The 23242-nt window shown below is 36.3% G+C and overlaps 1 protein-coding gene across 3 annotated transcripts in view; it reads left to right on the plus strand.

The window, feature by feature from the left end:
- SEPTIN7 (septin 7) overlaps window positions 1–23242 on the plus strand; it is a 63797-nt gene that overhangs the window by 839 nt on the left and 39716 nt on the right. For all 3 annotated transcript variants that reach the window (XM_071429647.1, XM_071429646.1, XM_071429648.1), the window contains one exon: window positions 1869–1971. In XM_071429647.1, coding sequence (XP_071285748.1) covers window positions 1962–1971 — 10 coding nt within the window. In that variant the 5' untranslated portion in view covers window positions 1869–1961. Of the gene's footprint in view, window positions 1–1868; window positions 1972–23242 lie in introns of those variants that run through there.

Below are 23242 nucleotides of genomic sequence, written 5' to 3' on the forward strand. Positions count from 1 at the left end.
ATTAGGAGTGTCTGACTGTGATTAGATATTTCATATCTGGTAGGATGAATAGGAGTTCCACATCCTTAATGGTTATTAAGGACCTGCACTGTTAAGGAACCCTTTAATACCTTTAACAGCACTGACCTGCATGTCATGTAATATCTCTAAAGCATTGGCTCCAGCTCAGGGTTTCAGATTGTGATAAATTCCATTCCTTACATGCAGTAATAGATTGGACAATTAAAACAAATATTTGGATTTTAAATTCCTGGCTGATTTTTAAAATACTTTAAAACCTTTCAGATGAGATTACAGTTGCACCAAAGGCTATATTGAAACAAAAAGCTTCTTTAAAGAAGTTCCTTGATGACACAACACAAAGATTCCTACATTTAGGGAAGTAATAACATTTGTTGCATTGTGAGTATTTAAACTGGAGCCTCTAATTTAGTCTTTGCAATGGTGTAGTTTTGTTTGAGATTATTAATAGTTTATTTGCCAAATGGAGAAATCAGTTAGGTGACTTAAAACACAGAGTCCATTTATTGACTAGTGCTGTTGGATTGCCAAGAGGTTAGTTCTTGAATTCAATACTTTAAAGGTGATAGTGGTTTTATATCCTCGCTTTAATTAAAGAAATATTTTTCATTTAAAAATTCTGAGTTTATTACTGCATTGAACTTATTCTGTCACTTTTAGAAAGAAAGAATTTCAAAATAAATGACTCAACCACATACCAAACTTGAATTAACCAAACTGCATCCCATACAGAGAAGTTCTGAGCCAAGAATGCCTGCAGGAGAAAATTCTTTTACAAATTATTTTTTAGAATTCCTCTGTTCTCATAAAGATAATTTTAGGCAGTGGAATTTGAACTTGTAGATAGGACTTCAGCTGTGTGGGTATGTACAGCTCTCAAACTCTGAAACTGAGTCAGTACCACCATCACATGACATCCTCTCAACTTTGCATGGACATAACGCCTAAAGGCTGAAATCATTGCTCCATGACAAGCAGTGCCTTGTGTTGCTTTTAGTAGACAGTTGTCTCAAGAAAGTGTTTTCAGAATCTCTGTAAAATATCTAAATTGCCCAGTCTCATAAGACAATCCTCAGAGCTGCTGTGTTAATAAACAAACAGTTGTAGGATTGTGCTGGAAGAATGGTGTAAAGGTAGCACAGTTGAGCTTTGAAAGACTGCTGGGTCTAGTACAGTGAGGAGGAGGCATTTTAAGTACCTCCAGCATTTTCATTAATGTGGTGAGAAGAAGTAATGGCTAACATCCAGAATTCTTCTCTTGTTTCACAGTAGGCACTATTTTGGGTAAATTTTTCAGAGTGCAAGGCAACTGAAGTTTTGCCTGTATGGAGAGTTTATGCAAGGCATGCTGCATTAGTCTAAGTCTGGGTTTAACATGAAGACCTCCAGTTGAATGACACAAAAGCAGAGGTGTCAAGTTGATTCCCATCATGTTGAGGCAGTACCACCATGACTTGGAAGTATAGGAAAGGTGCATTCATACTGCTGGTCTGTGTGTCAAATGGCCATTGGTACCAAGTTGATTATGTTTTAATTTGTTTGTACATGCTCACTGTGCAGGCATAATATGGCAATTGCATTTGCCCAAAATACTCCTAGTATACCTGAGTTTCTGTGCCAGTTTTTTGACCATCCAGTCAAAAAAATTTTTTTTTTGTATTTTTTGCTGCAATTCATTATACTGTCTTGAATGTAGACAGCTTGGGCTGTTGAAAGGTTGGGTAGATATCACTTTTCTACAAATGTGAAAATGAAATGAACATTTCAATAAGTAAGAGTACTAGCCAATTAAGAAATTACTTGCTTTCTTTTTAACTTTTTTTTTTCCTAAATATCTCTTGCTTTAGCAACAGAAGAACCTTGAAGGATATGTGGGGTTTGCAAATCTTCCAAATCAAGTTTACCGAAAGTCTGTGAAGAGAGGATTTGAGTTCACGCTCATGGTAGTAGGTAAGTTTCTTTCTTTGTTTTGAGTGTTGATAGTTAGAAGTATTTTGACATAGTTCTTAAAATCTGTGATGATGATGTAAGTATGTTTTGTATGATCTCAGGAGAAAACATGGATCTTCCCCTACTGGACTGATAAATTTAGGTTGGTTAAAAAGAACATGTCTGGTCCACAAGTTAATGAGGAGACAAATAAATGATAAGAACTATGTAATTCACATTGTGTTAGGAAAACAGTTCAGTGTGGATCTGGTTTAAAATGCTACTTGTAAGTATCACTGATGTAATTTGAACTTGATTGTCATTTAAATAAAAAAGAAATTTTTATGGTTGAGTGCAACACGGCAAACCTTGTATATAACCAGGCAGTAGGATCCTGTCTATCCTGCACTTCTGTGGCCACAAAACTATGCTGCAAAATCAAAGCTTTAATTTAAACAAACCTTTCTAGTTTGTATGGTTGCAAAGAAAACCAAATGTAAACAGTTTGTTCCCTATGGACTACCGTAAATGGGAAATTATTGTTAGTTTGAATGAAATAATGCCATTCAGAACAGTTCATTTAGGCTTCAGTGATGACCCAAATTTGTCATCTTTCCTGCTAAGGAATCTCATTTCTTTCTCTTTTCTTGCTCTTTTGAGTACTTTTATGATAATAGACTTAGTAAAGTTGGGTACATTCACGTGTAACTGATGCTACTGGATATGTGACCTTGTTTTGGCATGCTAATCAGCAAAATAATAATAATAGTTTAGAAAGTGTTTTATAATAGCCATCTGTCACTTTGTTATCTAGTTTTATCTTTTGTAATTTGGCTAGCTTGAGAGTGCTTTGTTTTGTCATCAACACAATGGATTTCTTGTGCAGGCTTTATGTGCATGTAGCCTGTAACATAACAGTGCTATTGACAGTTAGATATCAAGGGCAAATTGGTGCAAACTCATTGTATAGGTCATGTATATTTTTCTTTTGATTACAAAAGTGAGCTAGAATTTTAATATTTGAGGGTTGCTTTTTTATTTTGGAACTTAATGATGAGTTCCTTCATAGTCTAGCATCCAGGTACATAATTATTTAGTACAAAACTGTTAAGTCTAAAGTAAATTTTGGTTTTCTGCTGTCTACAGGTAATAAAAAGGAGGAAGGGATGAAACTGTCCTCATAAGTGGTTGATGTAGGGATGTGATACACCTGGAGAAAATCTGCAAAATTACCTCAATGTTCTCTTGTTTCCCTGTAGTATAGTTTAAAGCAATTACATTTAGGAAAGTTGTAGAAGATGGAAGAAGAAAAATTGTTCCAAAATTAGATTGAAAATGAGATGTTGACTAGTTTTACTATTTTTGTGCTTATTACTAAGACTTCATTTGTTTGCATGGAGATTTGTGCCACTGTCTGGAAGCTTACTAGGAGAGGTGGCAGTATTTTCCTGAATTAAAAATGCCACTAATTCTCTTCTTTTGACCCCCAAGTATAGAAATCAGATACTTGAAAGTGAATGTTTAAACAAAATGGTAGCTGATCTTTTAGTCCTCTGGGGACATTTGGGGAGGGGTGGGGTAGGGAAATTATTTTGTTTCAAAGTTAAGTGCCTGATAATAGTATGCCCTGAAAAAATGTGTTTGTTTTTAAATATGAAGATGAACTAGTTTGTGTATTACTGATCACTTATGCTGGTAAACACTGTAATGTAATCTGCAAGTAGATTGTTAGGATTGTAATTATTTGTTGCTGTATTCATCCTGTGAGGTAGTGTACTCTTAATTTGGTTTGAAGTCTTTAGCTGACATAATGATACAAATCTGTAATAGCAAATTGAATTATCTATAATCTGCTTGATTAAGTTTAAACGGTGTTTATCTGTGTATGGTCAGTGCTGGGAAAATAAGAATAATGGATGTATTTCCTCTTGGAGATTATCTAAAATTTTCTCTTGGTCTTTCTACTACTAAGAGTTGTGTGTGCGTGGCTACCTTTTACTACAGATTGCACAACTACTGGTCTGCTGGCTCTGCTCTATATGGAGGTAGTCAGTGTGTTACCCATTTGTTCTGAGAGGCAAAAAGAGAAAAACAATGCTTGTCATTGGTAAACAGGTACAACAGAGAAAACAAATCATATTTGGGATCTGGGATCTGTGTCCAGCTATTTTCAGGTGTCCATGAGGTTTGATATTGCAGCTAATGCATTTGTTTAGAAACTGTTTTCCTGTTGTACATCTAGTCTGGAATTATCAGATAAACTTAATAGGTGTGCATAGTGTTATATCTCACTTTTTGGTCTTTGGAATGTGTAGTATGAAAATTGACCAGAGCAGTGTTTGGGGGGAATTTGCCAGTACTGTTGTACTATTGTGTGTGTTTCTACTGCTGTAGAAACAATTCTGTTTTCAGTTTAACAGTGTAAGATTTCTGTGACTGAGCAAGTAGTAAGTACAGCATCAAACAGATCTGTTGTTTCCAGTAAGAATTTTTGCAGGGAAGTAGATTAATTTTGCAGAACATTTCCTGTGCCTAAAGCATGAATGTGAGTACATAAAATGCATATTTCCCCAGTTATTGTCATTGCCCTGGAATGATGGAGCTGCCCATAGCAGTGTGTGGTGGCTTCCTGCTCTTCTTTGTGCCAGGGAAGTTGGACAGTGGGCTTTTAAATGTGGGCATGCATAAGGCCTAGTAGTTGTTGAAAAGCCTAGAGAATGGTTTCTGGAGCAAGTTTTCTCCTCCTGAGCTAAGTTGGTTGGTGGCATTACTTTGGGCTCATGTGGACAGTTTTCTGTCTGTAACTTGCTCTTTTAATCAGGACTTGGTAGGATTGATCTATCTGAGGCTTGTAATGTTAGTGAGCTCTTCTTCTGTAAAGCATAGTTGCTGATTTCCAAGTGTTATGGTGTTTACATTAAATATAACTAATGGGTGAAGTGATTATGAACTACACACATACAAGTATAAAAAAAGGATGTTAAAATACCTTCTTTATATCAAATGTTTTAGGAATTATTGAAAAGTAAACCTTAATAGAAACTGATGTTACTCTTTAATATTTAGCCATAATAAACATTTTCACATTTCTATATCTGTTTCTTTTCTCTAAGTTGTATTGATTCTTTTGTTAGTGTTTAAACTTTTCTTGAGAAACTGAAGACTGAGATAGCCCTTTGTTTTCCTTATTAATCAGTTTTCATTGATTTGTCTGTCATCTTCATGAGACAATTTCATATTAGTTATATTCTCAAAGGCTAAGCAGTAGTTTTTGTCATGCTGCTTCTGGAACAAGTTGGTTTTGCAGAATAAAAACTCAGAAGTGCCTCCTCTCAGGATATGACATAGAGTGAGCAGAAATATACATTCAACTGAGCTCCATTCTTGATGCTTTCAAAGTAAGATACTTAAGTAGTGGTTTAAAGCAACTGATTCTACATCTGAAGCACTAAAGCTCAGCAGTGGAAAAAATGTCAAGTTTGCCTTGGTAGCCTGCTTCCTTCATAATCTTGTGTAATCTCTTCAAGTATAAGACATTTGTTGAAACACTTGAGAACCTGACATAAATATTTAGTCTGTCTGAAATCCAAAGAGTATTCTCTGTATTTCTCTGCTGTACGGGTTTTTTGGAGGAAAGTACATGTTTGAGTCAGATGCTTAAGAAAACAAAATTTCCAGAAGTAATATCACTGTGGTTAGTAACTCACAATTAAAGAAAGTCTTAATTGTGGAATTGTGGTTCTGTCTGTTTGTTAATATAATTACAGTTGCTTAAGTAGTGGGTGTGTGTTTTTGCTTTAGTGTATATGAGGTGTGGAACAAATAGTTATTTTTCAGTGTATCTTCCTTCTAAACACTGAGTCAGGAAATCCCTCTTTTGTTGTTGTATTGAAATGACACTGGAAATGGGATTTGAACCAACACCCAAATAGATAAAAAGTCATAATTCTTAAAAATTCATTTCTCCTATAGACCTTAAGTACTTAAGAACATGTATTTATGGTGACTTTTCCTAGAGCTGTGTATTTCAAAGTGTTCAGGCTTCATGAGTTGCATTAGAAGTTGAACTTTCAAATTTGGGGTTTTTTTAAAGTCATCTGATTTCCAAAGTCAGAACACTTAGAGTTGAGTGGTTTTCACAGGACCTTTCTACGCAGTTCCTAGTTCTTGAGCAACTGTTTGGTAGCTGTGACTTTGAAAGCTGTTTTGAAACCTCTCCCATAGTGAATTGCCTGTTTTGTTTCCAAATTGTTCCTTTAGCCTTGTAGATCACCTGTAGATTACAGCTGGAACGAAAATGCCATGCAATATTGTTGGAGTGCTTCATTTATAATTATATGTACACTCAAGGGGTTTGGTTTAAACATGGTTTTTTGGCATGGATGCAAAGAAAAGGACTGTATTTTGCAAGACTTGAAGTTGCATTAAAGAAGCAGCACACCCTGATTTTAAAATGCTTTTATTGTTCACTGAAGAAAGCTTAGATGGATTTAATACTTGTATCTTCTGGTGATGGGTCATGTTCTGATCAGAAAGGGAGCAAGTGAAGGGGGTAATTCTAAAGCAATTTATTTATCAAACCAACCAGTAGTACTAAGACACTCAGCTACTCACAGATATTTATTCTTTACTTGCTGTCAATTTTAATGCCAAGAAAAAAAACATTTATCACAGGATAGGAAGAATAATTAAATTAAAAGTAACCTGTGTGTGGGCAGTACAACTAAGTAGGAAGAGTTTTGGGATGTTGCCAGTTCTTGTTCATCTACTGTGATTTGAAATGCTCCTGGTTAAGGTTTCAGTCGTGTCTCTACCACAGTATCTGAGTAGGTGTTTGGCCTTTGGTGTGACCTTCATTACCTGGCTGGTGAGGATCCTGCACTGCCATTGCTGAGTGTGCAGTGCCTTGTGCATACGGCCAGGGGAGTGCAGGACTGGAGTAGATTCCTCTTGTTTTTACAAAATAGAAGCATGTGATGGAAAAGAACTAGCAAGATTTCTTGCAGGTATCCTCCATTCCCCTGTAAGTTCCTTTCTTCAGAATACCTGAATTCCCCTAGTTCTCTCATCCTCTGAAAACTGCCCTGTGTGCCATTGGACATCCTTGCATGGCAACTGCCTGGATGGTACAGCTGTGCCAGTGGGCTAGGGCTGGGTTAGACAGCACTCTTCCAGTTCTCAGGGGACTTTTTCTATAATGAGATGTTGAAGGCTGGGTTCAAGTGTTGTGCTATAACAGAAATAGATCCTTTAGAAAACTAGCTAATAAATAAAATAAAGTTGCAGAGATTCTATTCACAGGATTATGAGGTTTCCCTGAAGTATTCATATAGAAAAGGTTGTTTTTAAGGTTACTGAATTCTTTAAAGAAGTTATTGTATTCCACTGATGATGCCTAGAAAGTATAAAAGTTGATGGTTGAATATGTTAACAAGTACCTGATGGGGATGCCAAAGCAAAATAGGTTGAACGTAGGAGAATTGGCAGAGGTAAAATGCAAGGAAATTGGTGGAACTCAGAATGGAGCCAGTGTAGGCCCACAGATGACATGCTCCTCTGGAGTAATCTCTGTTTTAGAATAATGCCTCATCAGTCACCTGTTACTCCTTTTTGTGGAAAGAGGTTGATAAACATATTTTTGAGAGGGCAGAATAGATGAATTCTGAAAATCTTTAATGAAGAAATAAGTGTCTCTCCAAGATGTGAAAGATCAGCAACTTAACAGTGAGTTTACTGGCCTGCATGATTTTCCAGTGAGTTACTTTCAGGTGGGATCTTGAAGTACATATTCATGTGAGTACTCGGCTTCAGTTAGAAAATCTTCTCTCATACTTTTTTGTTGGTTTATGGATGGATTTTTTTTCTTTTTTTACCCCTCCTCTTTCTTTTGTGAACTACAGCTGGCACCATACTTACTGCTTTCGCCTATTTTTTGGTGTATTGCTGTTTGTTTTCTATGGCTGGGAAAAGAAACCTGCACAAAGTGTATATAACCTGATGGAAAAGACAAACTTTTTACAGTGGGTTGTTGTTGAAACCTATTGCCAGGGAAATTCAGCTAATTGACCTATTTGAGCTTATCAAATAGCTTCAAATACTTTCACAGATTGCTTGTAGCATAGTGGCTTTTAATCGCTCAATAGGAAAAAAAAAAAAATCTTAATTTTTGTTAAGCTCATTTTAAACATTTTCCTCTCTGTGCAGTAGCTTAAAGGTTCTAATGAACAGAACTAAAGTTGGCATTTAATAGGATTGGTCTTCAATTCTCATTTTTTAATTGTTTGCAATTACAACATTAATTGGAATTGTAGTGCTTACTGGATAACTTCTAAAGAGCCTTTGGATTTTTGTTTTCTTATTAAGTGTTTGGATGCAAAGCTTCTTGAGTAGATTATATGAAAGCCAACTACAGTAAGGTACTTTTTATTGGATGCTTGCTGTTACATGACTCAAGTTTTGACAACTAACCTTAAGTACCAAGTACCTTAAGTATTAGTATATTAAAGCATTACTTGGAAGAGCAAGGAAAATGTGTTTATAAAGCATTGGTGATTGTAAGATTCTCATGTGGCAGTATTTTGGTCAAATTTTAATTTATCTATTAAAATGCTTTGTTTACTGGCAAAGTTTTTTATTGGAAGAGACCTGTATTTCAAAGTGTGTGGATGTGAACCCATAATTTGGCAAAAATCTGCCTGTAATCTAAATGGCTTTTATTTAAAAAAAAGTGAGGATTCTGTTGCAAACCATTTTTTTTCTATTCCATAAATTGTTTTTCTGTCAGTCTCATAACAAATGCTGTGAATTATTTTACTGGATCTCTAATAGATGAATTCAGGAAATTTCACAGAAAACATCTAATGAGAGATTATGCTCTGCATTGTGTAGGTGCCATTTTCACTTTTGAAGCTTTGTGGATTTTTTTGGTGGTTCTCTTCATAATCAATCCTGTCGCAGTACTCAGTACTACCTGTCTTCAGGCCATCTTTGCTGTATTCCTCACTGCATAAATATTTTTTTCAGTTTTTTTTTTCTTCTCCTACATTACCTTTTTTGTTTTATTTCTAAATAAAAATGTGCTTGCTGATTTTACGCATCCAGCTGTGTGTGCACAAACCCACAGTTACTCTGTTGATATTTAGTTTTTTGTAGTAAGTTTGTTCATTTTGGTGAGATCAGCATTTGAACCTGGTCCTTGTTGCTGTTGGTGACAGGTTTGTAGATCACAATTTAGCTGCAATGAATGTGTCTGGCATTTTGATATTAGAATAAGGATAATTAGTAATGTGTGAACTTGAACACATCTTAGAGAATGTACCAAACAAATGGAATGTTTTATTTCTTAAACTGATTATCAGGTGGCCAACACTTGTTTTGATGCTACTCAACAGATTGTCCTGAGCTGTCACATGCATGAGCAGGGTGTGAACTAAATGTTGCACATCTTGTAAGCAGTGACCTGTTAGAAGTCACATTAATACTGTTTCCAGTTCCTTAGCCTGGGATAATCAGGTGACACTATACTGCAGCACTGGTTTTTGATGCCATCATTGCTACCAGCCCAGAGTGAGATTCAAAGTAGGAGCCAGTTTTTCGTACAGATAAATATGCAGTATGAATTTAAAACTGCTTCTCATTCTTGTTTCTTGTTGGCTGAAAATGTAAGTCTTTCCTGCTGTATCAGGAAATGCTGACAACTTTTTCAAGGAATAGGTTCATTTTCTAACCAAAGTGATATTCTTGGATGGAGTATTTGTGGTCTAAATATCCAGTTCTAGTAAAGCCTATGTGACCCATTAAATGTGATTCAGTGTGATTGTTTTCCCTCTGGCTGATTTTGCAACAGTCAGTTCAGATCTTCCTTGTCAATCCATTTGAAAGAGTTAGTTTTTCTTCCTTTCCAGTTTTTTTCTTTATGTAGTATGGCTGTTATATGCAACTGTTTCATTTTGGGGTTTGGATATTTTTCTGTTGAAGTTCTGAGCACATTTACTGATAAATTAAGAGTTTATACCATATTCTTGTCTTGAATTTCTCTTATTAAAGAGAATGAGCATCTTCTAATATTTTTTCTCACATCTTATGGTGTATCTGATGGTATTTTCCAGTAATTTTTACCATAATGCAGTACTTTAAGCAGACTGTTTAGATTTATCAGTGGCTGGAGGGGAGAAAGGCTGCTGAAGCTGACTGTTTAATCAAATTACTTTTTTCTGTTTGAGTTCTTGTCATCCTTTACTTTCATCCTAATTTTTCTCTGTAGGTAGCTTACCGAGAGCACAAATTTGAGAACTCTTACACTCTATCTTGGAATAGTGCTAATTTTATGTCCATGTTGATATAAGCTATGTTAAGTTTGTAATGGCATTTGATATAGTTCCTTCCCTCTGTTAAACTTGAAGTGAAAGTTTTTTCTGAGGGTCTTGGTTTCCTAATTTCACAGTTATTTCTAGCTTTTTATCAGTGAAAGTTTGGTTTTGGTCATAGATGGAACCTTAAGCCAGAATTGTGCTGATCTTCAGACTGGATCCATGTGTCTGTCAAAGTTAATGCAAAGTGCATAATTCTGGTTCTTCTCATGAAGCTTCTCCTTTGAAGGCTAAACAAATGTGTTTCATGGGGCAAAGGCTTCCTCAGAAGGGCAGAAATGGTCTGTGATTGGAGGGGATTGAACTCAGCCTTCTGTGGACTGAGAAGCAATGCAATGGAAGGACAGAGATAAATGTGGGCTGGATGAAAACATCAAGTGTCAGTTCTAACAGCATCTGGCTACGCTGTTTTACTGCTTGGGATTTGTGAAGTGGTGTTGCTTTCTGTATAAGGTGACAGCTTGTGTTTTTGAAAAGAATCTGGAGCATTCCCAGGTGGCATCTCAAACTGCAAGCAGCGGTGCCTTTTAAAATAACAGTCTGAGGTCATTATATGTTGAATTTTGAATTTATGGGCAAATCCAGAATTACGGGTCCATTTTCTGTTGCTCAGATAGTGAAAAATTAGTAATTCAGTGGTCTGAAGTGGAAAGAAGTTGTTGGATGATTGTGGAACACTTTTCAGTACAGGATCATGAGCATTGTGTTAAACTGAACAACTGTGAAGCACACCATTGCTGAAGTATATAATTATCAGATAAGCAGTTGCTGATGCTTGATCAGATCAAATGACATGGAGTAACAAATCAGATCAAATGACATGGAGTAACACTGCACACTTCCATCGGTTGTTCTTGCCTTCATGCACATTGCCTGTGTCGTCTGTCTTTCAAGATAGAAATATTATGTGTTGTATCCACAAGTATGATAGGGAGGAATCTCAGGAATATTCCAAGTTTGGCTCATGAAAGATATGAGTGGTTCACCTGGGATGTAATAATCTGGTAAAGAGCCAGTTGTTATTTCATCTATAACTATCTCCTTGGACCCTGTGATGTAAATGTGTAAAACATTTACTTTCTCTCTGTGTTAAACTGTGATCCATTAATTTGCCTTCACATCTACATGACTTTTCTGATGACAAGATATTGTTGAAGTTTCTGTCCCACGCTGCAGAGTTTAAAGGGAGCTGTAGGTTTTCTGAGAGGCAACTTCTTTGTCTCAAAAGTCAGCAATTCTCTTTTTACCATCTGTTCTTCCTTGGTTTGATGGATGGAGACAGTTTATTGTCAGTTTCCGGTTATTTTTTGCTCTGCTGTTTTCCTTATTAGCTATTTTCATCTGACATTGATGAAGATTATTTGGTTTGTTTTCTTTTTGTCGTCCAAGAAAATGCCTTACATGACGTTAGCACAGTCTGTCATAAAAGCCTTTGAGCAATTAATGTAATACCCTGCAGTAAAAATACCCTCTCTTCATGTAGGACTGAATAACAAAAATAACACAAGGGGATTTTTAAGGACCTGAAGATGAGTTTTCTTGGCTCTTGGATGAAGTGTGATGGTGCTTTGCTTGATAGGTTAGCAACATCAAGTAGTGTTCAAGTTTATTGTAATTTTTTTTAAGGGGATGTCCCTTCTGAACATTTTGGTCACCAGATTCTAACCTTGTATCTCCAGACTTCTGGCCAAAACTCTGAGGAATGTAAAAACGTTTTTGATGTTTGCACTGGTTTATGACTAACCATTCTTCACTGCTCTCAGCAATGGTAGTTGTGAAAAGAAATCATATAATCTCTTTATATAGATCCAGTGTATGACACTCCCAGCTCTGAAAAAGCCAGAGGTAACCTTGTTAGTATGAATCTTCCGGTGCAGAAAAAACTAGCTTTAAACAAAATCATAGCCACCTTGTTTCCATGTGCTCTGAAGCCTGTGAGGGAACTGGTGCAGAGGCTGTTTGAGCAGGACAAAAGAAGCCATTTGTCCCACACCCCACCTATGTTCCATGGCAGCATTTGTGATGCATTGGTTAACTTGAGTGAAACTCCAGCCAAGTCAGACCTTGAAGAGCATGATCTTAGTTGCTCTGTCAAAACTGCTCCTATATGTAGTTTACTGTATCAATAAAAATAGCATTTTACATTTGCTTATTTTGTAAAGTTGTGCTGGAATTGTTCAATTTTTATTCTATTACTATCTTAAAGTAAGTAAATTTTTATTTGAATTATTATTTCAAGGATGTATATTGTCTCCTATTTCTGAGTAACTGAAACTAAAAAACTAAACCAATTACCATTGCAGGGCAATGTCTTCTGTCAATGATTTTGCAATACCCACTTCTGCTTCAATGCAGGTAGACCTTAATCCAATAATGCATGGTGCTTACTAATCCACTTAATAGACTAACACTGTCTAGTGGTTAAAAAACTGAATCCACATTCTTAAGAAGAAAAACATGCTGTGTTTCTGAAATACTGTTCTTGGTCTGTACAATTTGATCCTTTTAGCTACTGTTGTTTAATAGTGAAGTCATTCTATAATCAGATACTTTTTAGTGGCTGAATGCAGAGAAATTAGTTAATACTTGGATGGTTGGGTCACATTTTACTTTTTAATATTTGTCAAATTGAAAAAGTTTGGCTTGAATTATCACAGTTATTTCAGTTTACAGTAAGTAAAAGAATGTGATTTTTACATACTGTTTGGCTGTGGTTTGAGCTGAGGACAGTGTCCAGATTTTTGACTGTGAATTTATCTGCTGTGGTTGATTTATGTCAAATGGCAAGCATTCAGATAGCTGAATAAAATAAAAGTGACTCAGAGGAAGTATTTTATGAGCTTTGCAGATACTTGGACGGTTTGAGGTTCCACTCAAAAACAGCTTCTGCTTTAAGTAACAGTAAATGCATTTATTCTACAGCTAGTTGCATAACATTTTTATATACCTGTCTAATTAGAAAGGAGTTGAGACCTACCATTCAAGGCAGCAGCTGTGCTATGTAATCAACAGACAAGCTTCTAGGCATTGTGTGTGTGTATATATATGTATTCATTCTTATTCCCTATTTTGGCACTCATATGAAGTTTTCTATTTGGTCGTTTTTCTATAAATAAATTTCATTTATAAGAAGTAATTTGCTTTTAGGGCACAGTGTAGAGTGCTATAATTGTATTTCTAGTGCCTATTAAATGGTGTTGAGTGGCTGACTAAGACCAGGCAAAGAGTCAGACAGCAGGATAAGTAGGAAATCAGAAGGAGGATCATCATAATGACAGTAGCTGAAATCATGTCATGGTACTAATTTGGAGAAAACAGCTCTCTGTAGAGATGGATGAAGAGGTCTCCAGTTTCATGCCTCCTGCAGTTTCTTGACTCTTATCTATACAGCTCTTTTAAAAGGTTTCAAAATAGCCCTCCTGCAAATAAATGGTAAGCAGCCATTTTGTGCTTGAAGTTTGCGCCTTGCTGAAGTCCGTGCCTTTGGTTTTTGAGAAACAGATTTTGAGTTTAATGGTGTGTGGGCCTGGTTGATAGTTTCTTGTTTACTATTTATAACTTCTCAAAAACACATGTTGTGAAGAGGTCAAAATAAAGATTACTGTCAGCTAGCACCATAAACTTTGGGAGGTAAGAGATATTTCAAGGAAGCGCCACTGTTTGCTTGCATGCCTTTTTACAGAATCATGGAATAATTTGTTTGGATGGAATCTCTCAAAAGTCATCTGGTCCAACCACTGTTCAAGGCACTTTCATGTGGTTTCTCTTGAGCATCTGCTTTTGTCCTTTCTCAGGAGGAGGATGCTGGATTGGATAAAATAAGCACAGTCCCGTTTTGGAGTCACACTTGATGATAGTGGTCTGGTGTTTGTTGTCTTCTTGAACTTGTGGTGAAATGTAGGCTCTCTAGTCTGATTATTAAAACTACTTGACAAATGTTTCTGTCAAATCAGTTTAAGGACTCAGTAGTCCAAGCCTTTCTAGAGACAGCATTGTCATGTAGAAATTCATCATGTGGATGAGATGCTGCAAAGGTATCTTTGCCATTCAGCTTTGTCATTTAACCATTGAGGTGGTTTGTTTTGGCTCAAAAAAGGCTGAACTGCAAAAATGCTTTTGTACCATTTCAAACGGAAGCAGAGCTCAGGAAGATGGAAGATGTTGATAGGACTCTGAAGACTTTGTGGATCTAATATCTTTTAGAATTCGTCTGTGGTTAAATTTGCGTCCTGACATGCTTTGCAGTTGCTAATCAGGTGAAGTTAGGCCACTCGAAGTATTGTGTTAATGAGAAAGTGAAAATATTTTACCCAAATGTAGATTTTTTTTTACTCAAAGATGAAATTGAATTGCCTCAAAATAGATGAAAATTAATAGAAATTAGCATTTGATTAAATGGCATCAAATGACAATTCTTATTTTAATTACACTAATTTGAATATGCAGATTGTGAAGATCTTTCTTGGTGTTTGTCTTTTTAATAACTGCTACAGAAAAGATAATGCAGTTAGTGAGTAAATCCATAGTTGACTATCTTATTCTACTAGCATCTTAAAACGGACATGTTGTTGCATCTTTTCTTGGATTTTTTTTTTCTGTTTTGTGTTGCTGAAAAGCAGGGAGACAAAGGCTTCCCTGTTATTAGTAAGATTTTACTTGTTTGCATATTTCTTAGTGGTTTGATGTAGATATATCACATTTAGGTCAGGATATCCTCAATTTGCCAAATGCAAAAATAAGCGCTCAGGTTCAATCTCTAGCCTCAGTAAAGATGATTATTTTCTTACTGCATTCAGTGGTTTTGGGGAGACTTTTCTTAACTTCTATGTGCTCTTCATATTTGTGCCTTACAGAACACTTTTATGGATTGTGCTCCTTCTTGAGAAATTGCCCATATCCAAACATTAATAAAGTGATGGGGTTCTTTTTTTTCTTTGCTTTTTTCATGTTGTTATTTGTAGGTTTTTAATATGGAGCTGGATACTGCTTCCTAATTCTTCAGCTGCTGGGAACTATACCTCTGCAAGTAAAGTAGAAGAGTCACATCCTAGAGAATTCACATCTTAAGCTGCTTGGTTTTGTTCATGCAAAAAAACCCAAATGTACTGTTCTAACAAACCTACTATCCATGCACTTCAGATGAAGCTTGAGGCTGGCTCTTCTTGGGTAAGAAGAGAGAGCCTCTCAGCACTTTTAACTCAACTGAAAGAAAAATGATAAACTTTGACACAGAATTACTGCAGATTGAGATGTCTTTTAGAGAAGTGGGTGTATATGCCCAATTTAGATTGGCAGTAATTGCTGCATATTTCCCCATAAAGTATCTATCCTGTTAAAACACCTGGGTTTTTTCATGTCAGATATTACTGTCATAATGCTATTCATTACTATATGAATAGTATTATCTGAGTGACATGGACATCTCAGTTAATGTTACCTATTTATTACAAAGAGGCATATACGTGCAGTTTCTCTTGCTTGTAATAATCTGTAGCCTCAATTTGCTGATTGGCCTTTTTTGGCTTTTGTATAAAGCCTCTTTTAGATTAAGTTCTATGGTAAATTCTGCTGTGTGGAGGTGCAAAAAGATGTAAACTCAGATGGGTTTTCTTGATACAGTGAGAAGCTTTTAAATGAAGTGTCATTGAAATAATTATTAAAAATAAACCTAAAAAATGCAGTAATTTTTATTTTTCAGCTAAGACTAAGATAACTATAGAGACAGTTTTTGTTTTTTGTAGATATTCACATGTGACTTCTTGGTTAAACTGTATCTTTAATATGTTTATGCTTCTGAGAATGGAAGATCAAGGGTTGTCTCTTGTATGCCTTTCTACCTGTTTAGTTCAAACTGCTGTGTCATAGCAGTACTGTTGAGTGTATTTAGCATTTTTTCATGCCCAATAAATTGTAGTGCTCTTGTTTCTGATGTTTCTGGCTGCAGCTTTTTTGTTGATGCACTTTGAACTTTTTCCAGAAGGCTTTTTATTACTTACTGTTCAAAAACCATTTTTAGCTTTTTCCACATATTCTGACAAAGTGACTGCATATGTCAAAACACATGTATAGCTTCAGAGCTGTCTGCTTCTAGCAGCAAGCAAAAGCTGTGGTTCTTTGAGCTATTATTGGAGAAAGTGAGGATCTTATATGCTGGGTGTGAAGGTAGGAAAGTACTGAAGGGAAGGTGAAAACAGGAGACATAGGAAACTTTTTGTATTGTTCTTGAGATGTAAATTTTGATTTGCAAAAATAATTAGTAATTGAATTTCCATGGATAAAAAGGTAGAAAAATGTGACTGGGACAGTTATACCTGCTGTGTGCTGCTTCTCTTGTTTTGAATCCTGTGATTCAAATTTAGCACTGGGTGCTGCTGAAGAACTGGAAACCATGTGACTGGCTGGTGATAAGGTGGGCAGGAGCAGCAGAGAGCTGTGGCTCATGGAGAACCTTCTTCCTTGGCTGAACCTGCTAACACGAATTTCTGTTCAGCCTCTGGCAATTTGCCAAAAGAGGTTGTCAGATGGTACCCCATGCCCCACAAGGATTTTTCTTATCTTGAATCTGCTGAATACCACAGCATTTTTTCATCAAACTTTGATTTTGGAATCACAGAATTGTGTGAAACAGAGGGTGGTATGTTCCATGTTTCCCTAAAAGATTAGGATAAATGAGTTGCCACTTAACAGGTTGTTACAAAGCAGATTTGTAAGGGGAGGCTCGTGACCTATCTTCAGTCAGGTGTGCCTGGGACATTGTGCATAGACACAGTTCAGAATTAATGCAATTCCCTATATTCTACATGAGCTTTTTGGAAGTGCTCTGAATATTGTATCACGGGGAATTTTTGAAAGCATGAATTCTCTCTACCCCTTTCATCAGAAGCTTTTTTTGCTGCTTTTGTTACATGTGAGCTGGTGGGTATTTGCTGTTGAAGCCTTAGATGAGTTTTGGTCCTGCCCTTTCTGTCATCAAGTACCACTAAATCCAGTCAGTAATCCTCGGGGTAACTCCTCATCTGACTCATGGGATTCATGTCTCACAAAGACAGGCACTGTAAAAGGTTAAGCGCAGAATTGTTTCTTGCACAGATGTAGTGATCCATTCGCTCATGGCCATTCTATGGATGTGTTGGCTGCAGCTGTTCTGAAGGGTTTTCTCACTTTTTGCCTTGTAACTCACTCAGAAGTTGGTTCAGTTTACTGCTTTCAAAGGGTGCCTGGATCTGAAGTCTGTCTAAAACTACAGATGGCTGAAAAGAATGCAAAAGAATGTATAGAAGCTATTCTGAAGCTCTTTACCCTCATTAGCTCTCTTGACATGTGTAATCCCAGTCTCATTTATTTATAAAGTCCCTGAGAGCAGGATCTGGATTTTGTATTTTTTTTAATAAACAAAACCTGGATATGGAAATAATGGTTCTGTGTTTCGGCTGTTTTTTAAGAGTAACAAAGTAGCAAAGAAAATTTTAAATACTTTGTTGGTAACCTTTTTAATATAAAGTTTTGCTAAAATGCAGTAAAATCTTTCCTTTTTTACTTGCTTATATAAGTTGTTGTGTAATGCTGTTTTTGGGTGGTTTTTAGGATTTTTTTCAGCATGTCTCCATTTGCTCTTGGGCATATTTGAGATTATGCATAATGACTATGACTTGTACTATGTTGATAATTTATCTACTCAAGCTTGTCGAAACTACTCTAGTTTGCCTTTCAGAACAGGCTTTTTAATATCTCTGTTCTAATCCTGCTAATTAGTAGTCAGTGTTGACCATAAATCTAAACTAAGCACTATTGTGTATGCTCTAAACAGGATGAAGTAAAAGAGCTTTCTGCCTTGTTACAGGCATGTTTTTCTTGGCACTTCTTGTTTGAGGATATACCAGATGTATTAGTTGTTTAATGTTGATCCTTCTCAGTTAAATGCACTGAAGTTGTAAAACAGTGTTTCTCCTATGCTCTAAGTCCAACAGTGATTATGGAAAGAAGCAAGTGAAAAAGATAGATAGATTACTGCACTGTTTTGGGATTTTTTTTTTTCAGTAGTACTGATATATTTACTTTTATATAAAACTTGTATGCAAAAGGGTGCTCAAACGTGTTGTTTGTTATGAAGTTTCATGAGATCTGTTATATAATGACGCATTTCATGTAGGAGTATGTTTGCTATATACTCTGTTACCCTTCTTTTTCAGAATTTTAAGATCCAGAGGTACTAAATTCAGTTTCTTTTAAGACATTCATGTATACTTGCCAAAATACTAGTGAAAATAGCCTAACCATATTCTGCAGCATATTGCTGCCTGGGTCAATGGACCAATGTTTGAATTGTAAATAAAATGTATTCAGTGGGCTATGAAATCTCTGAGGGTAGAAGTGTGGTTGCAAAAATTGCATAATTTTACGTAGACTCTTTCAGGTTTATTTTCTTGAGTGGGATTCATTAATAGAATGGAATACAACTAATTTCTCATCCCTCCCTAATTGCAGAGTCAATGGGTTGCTCCCAGTAATTATATTCCAAGGCACTAATATTAGAGTTCTCAGCTTTGGCTCTGGAAGGGAGAGTATCTCTGCTATTTTGTGGGAATGCTGCTGCTTTGGTTGGCAAACCAGCACTGGTTTTGATGGGGTCAGTAAAGTATCTTTTGACTCACTGGTGGCTGCTTTAGGCTGTCTGAGGGGTTGAGGACTAAAAAGTGCTGTTCTGCTTTAGATTAAACAGTGCTTCTGCACCTGTAGGGAAAAGAAGCAAACAGCAACAGCAAGGCTCCATGCAAGGAAGCTGGAGTCAAAAGCATTAATACAGATATATATGAAATAGAATGTAAGGAAAAAACTGTTTTGGGTGTGTTCCTGTTTGGTTGAATAAAGCTAACTTCCTCACTCCCAATTCTGGGTGTGGGAAGACAGACCCTAAAGTTTTGAGGAAGAGGGGAGAAGGGAGGTTTGTTTCCTTTCTGGATTGTATATAAATTATGCCCCTATAATTAGATACTTTGTCTGTGAAAAAACTTTGAGATAACTAAGGCCAGCAACAGTGGTCATGCAAAACAGCTCCTTAAGACTGGGAAAGCATTCTGCATTCAGGTTTTAACATTACTGCTTTGATTGCCTAATTCAGGTATATAGACGTTTGTATGAAGTATTGGAGCTGTTTTCCCCCTGTACCTTTTGTCTGGTACCAGAATACTTGTTATTATTATGTTACTCCTTATTCCTTGTGGGTGGAAGTCACAGTGGTCAAGCTGTCTGTTCTCAAATCCCTTCTATTCTACTGCCTCTTGATGACTCTCAGAGTATTTAAAATACTTAAACACTTGAAATACTTAAATATTTAAAATATTTAAATACTCTCAGAGTATTTAAAAAGGTGCTGAAGATTAGAAATGTCAGATAATTACATAGATGCTGTTACTGCACATTTTTTTGGTAGAATTGTGTGACTTTCTCTTCCCAGGAGAGAATATACATAAGCTTTTTCTATTCTACACTTGATGTTAGTTGGACAATTAGCACAAGTGTAATGGGCTAGCAAGTCTCACTTGTGTGCTAGTTGGTTGCAATGCATGCAATTAATTTTTAGCTAAGATGTAAATTTATCTTTTAAGTAACTCTCCCAGTTGTTCCCATTTACTGGGATTTCATTCATATCATGGGGAAGCCTGGCAGCATGTGAACTCAATTTCTTTTCAGAAAAAATATTAAATCAGAAGGTCCTGTCAAGGGTTACAGGCAATGGGGTCAGTTTGCTGATTAGAGTTCAGTCCATCTGCCTTGAGACTTTCATCCAGAAAGAGTCAAGAGGGCTAAAAGAGGAACCTGTGCTAACTGCCTGGGAGGAAGGGATGGCCACTGGTGTCTAGAAAACCAAACTTGGTTTTGTCAGTTGTGGAATAACATCGGCAATAATAGAATTTATAAACCTTTTTGTAAGTCTATATTTACAGTTAAGCCCATAATAAGTGCTTACAAATGAGGGCAATTTTTCTGGGCATAGCTGTTTCCAGTAAAAGTGTAAATGTGGCCTTAGGTGTAGTAAAGTCTTAGTTCCTGTAATACAACTTTTTATGCAAATTTTGCAGTGTTTGACTTTTCTTGTTTGTAGGAAGTAGTTTGTATTTTCTGTTAGGTGAGGATGATTTCTTTGAAAGGATATAAGGAAATAAGATGTCTAGTACAAGCTTTAGAAGTCTGGGGGATTTTTATGTGTAAAAACTCTGAGAAACCATAAAAGCACGTGACATGTTTAACATGCAGGGTGTAAGCTATAACTTGAACATTTCAAGTTAGATTGAATTAGCCAGTGCAGTTCTGACTGCATTTTATTAATAGATTACTTTGTCAAGTGTTGCAAACCTCTCAGTGGTAAAAGCTTCAAGCTTGTTCATCTTAATTCAATAAATGTCAAGGTGCTTAGCATAAAACAGGTTAACACTTCAACGTTTGCTATGGGTTTGCTGCATTTGCTTTTCCTAGTGAGGAAATCAGCAGATAGTCTCTCAGTCTTTAATGATTGTCCCAATCCCAGGTTGTTCCCATTTGTGACGTTTCAGGACTGTTGAATAAGTATGAAGACGGATGCAAGAACATAGGTGTGGTGTGTCTGTAGTAGGCTTGAGGAGGTTACAAATATTTGTTAAATAATATTTGTATAGTCATAATGATCTTTAAGATAAGGAAATTGATTCTGACAGAAAAAAAAGCCAGTAAAAAGCTCTTAAAAATCTAGTTGGTATTAAAAATAAGACCAGTTTACTTTGTGCTACTGTACAGATGTTGTGAAATGAATGTAGCTTGGAGCAGATCTGATCTGATTTGAAATAACAAATTTAATGCTAAAAGAGTATCTTGTATCAGAGTCACTATAGCAGAAAATGGCTTTTCCATTTCTTCCTGTGCTGCAGACATCACTGTTGTTTATCACATTAGACATCTTAATGTAGCTTATTGTGGGCTATTTATACTTAAATAAGAAGTTTAAAAAAGACATACTTTGGGACTGAAAGGTCACTTTGTGGTTTCCCCCAGTCATGGTAATTCTCTCTTTTAATCATTGAAATAAAGCTTTTCAAGTTAAAAAACACAGTGGGCCCCTCTCACCAAGAAAAAACAAACCCAAAATATACCCAACCTGGGAAAATGTATTTTGTTGGAGTACCTTTAGTACACTTGGTACAAGGACTTCAGCATTGGTAGTTGAAGTACTTTATTTTTCAAGAAACATTTCCGTTTAAATCTTCGTTGTTTATCTTTTAAATGGCTCCTTTCAGAATCACAGCTGGGTAAGTTTTAGGAAGAATTTTGATGCAGGAATATGCCAGCATTGCATCCAGTTCTTCAGGATTGTTTCAAGCAGCTGTGGTCATGATGGGGAGGACATCTCATATTGTTTTCGTAGCGAGCTAGGGACCCCCTGGATACTCCTTTTCCAGTAATTGGGCAGTCAACTAACAAAGAAGGATAATTTTTACTTCTTTTTGAGTTAACTGGTGTGGTTGAAAGAAACAATGCAGCATCCTGATGGAGATTGCAGCCCTGCATCTCTAATTGAGGGGGTAGAACGTTTTGTGAAATGTAACTCCGGTGTACAAGTAGCAAGTTGAGTCCAATTACAAGAAACTTCTGTCAGTCACTTCAGTACCTGAATTACTTCTGGAGCAATTTAGGCCTATAATTCAAATGAAGCCTTATTACAGATGAGTGGGGAGGAAAAAATAAATCCTAATGGAAACTTTGAAGAAAATATTATGTTTTGCAGGGGTGACAGTGCCAACCTTGGTCTTTATTTTACAGACTAGAAGAATTACGTTCAAACTGTAAAAAGTAGTCAACCTGAAACACATTATAGAAAGAGAAAGTTTGTTGAGGTTGTTTATGGTGAGTTTATTTTTGGAAAGAATGGTATTGGGAGCAGAGGGCTTATTGATGCACACTGATGTACACAGCTCAGCACAACATATTTTTGCTGAAGTTTGAATCTTGCCTAAAACCATTTTCCATAGCTTTCCAATTGATTTTTCTGCAGGACTGTCTCACTGCAGCATATAACTGGATGCTGGGGTGACTGATGCTGATCTCCCAGTATTATATTTGATTTGGGACTCTGTCCATGTCTTTTCTCTGACCACTGTGCATGACTTAGATGCTTCACTGTTGAGAAGTCTTGTTCAGTAGCAGATAGATTTGGGCTGCCTATGTGTAACTACTGTTTTCAGATATAGTTAGCAGTTTATTTTTCAGTTTTATTCAAACTGTCTTGTACTTTTTGAACACTTAGCAACATTCTCTTCTCACTGTTCTCCTCATTCCAGCCCCAGGTTTTCTGTTGATTCTGGTACTTGCCTGCATGCTGGTTTACCTTTGGATGGGTATTTATGTTTGAGACACCTTACAGTGCAGCATAATGACTGAATCTGCTGGCTTCATCTTTTTAATTCCCTATCCTTTAGAGTGCTTAGTTACATTTTCATTTTTGTGATGCTGACTTGGCTGTTGTTTTGCCTGTACTTTGGAGAACGGAATTCCCAATAGCACTATAGGTATTCAAGTACAAAAAACCACGCTGTTTTTTTCATCATAGTAAATTTGAACAATAGCTGATGTTACTGAAATTGTAAAAGCCTCCCTATTCCCCACTCTTCTTATAAGGCTGTTATACTACTAGTTGATAGCATTTAGAAATGGCTAGGAAAACCCCAGACCTGGATCTTTCTTTTCAAAAGTTTTAAATTCAGCAGAAAGTCCTTGTCAGTCAGTGCTTTAGGTACAAATCTGTTTTGGAGTTCTATGTGCCATCTGGCTGCTTTTTTCTTTTTAGTATCAGTACCTGTGGATTTCTTTGACATGGCTGTTTTTTCCACCGACTAATGGGATGGTGGCAAACTGTCTTTCTCTAGGCTTCCTTCAATCACTTCAATGTTGGTAGA

Source organism: Agelaius tricolor, unplaced genomic scaffold, assembly GCF_023055355.1.
Source record: "Agelaius tricolor isolate 1412-34295 unplaced genomic scaffold, bAgeTri1.0.p SCAF_6, whole genome shotgun sequence".
In the NCBI taxonomy this organism is placed as follows: Eukaryota; Metazoa; Chordata; class Aves; order Passeriformes; family Icteridae; genus Agelaius; species Agelaius tricolor.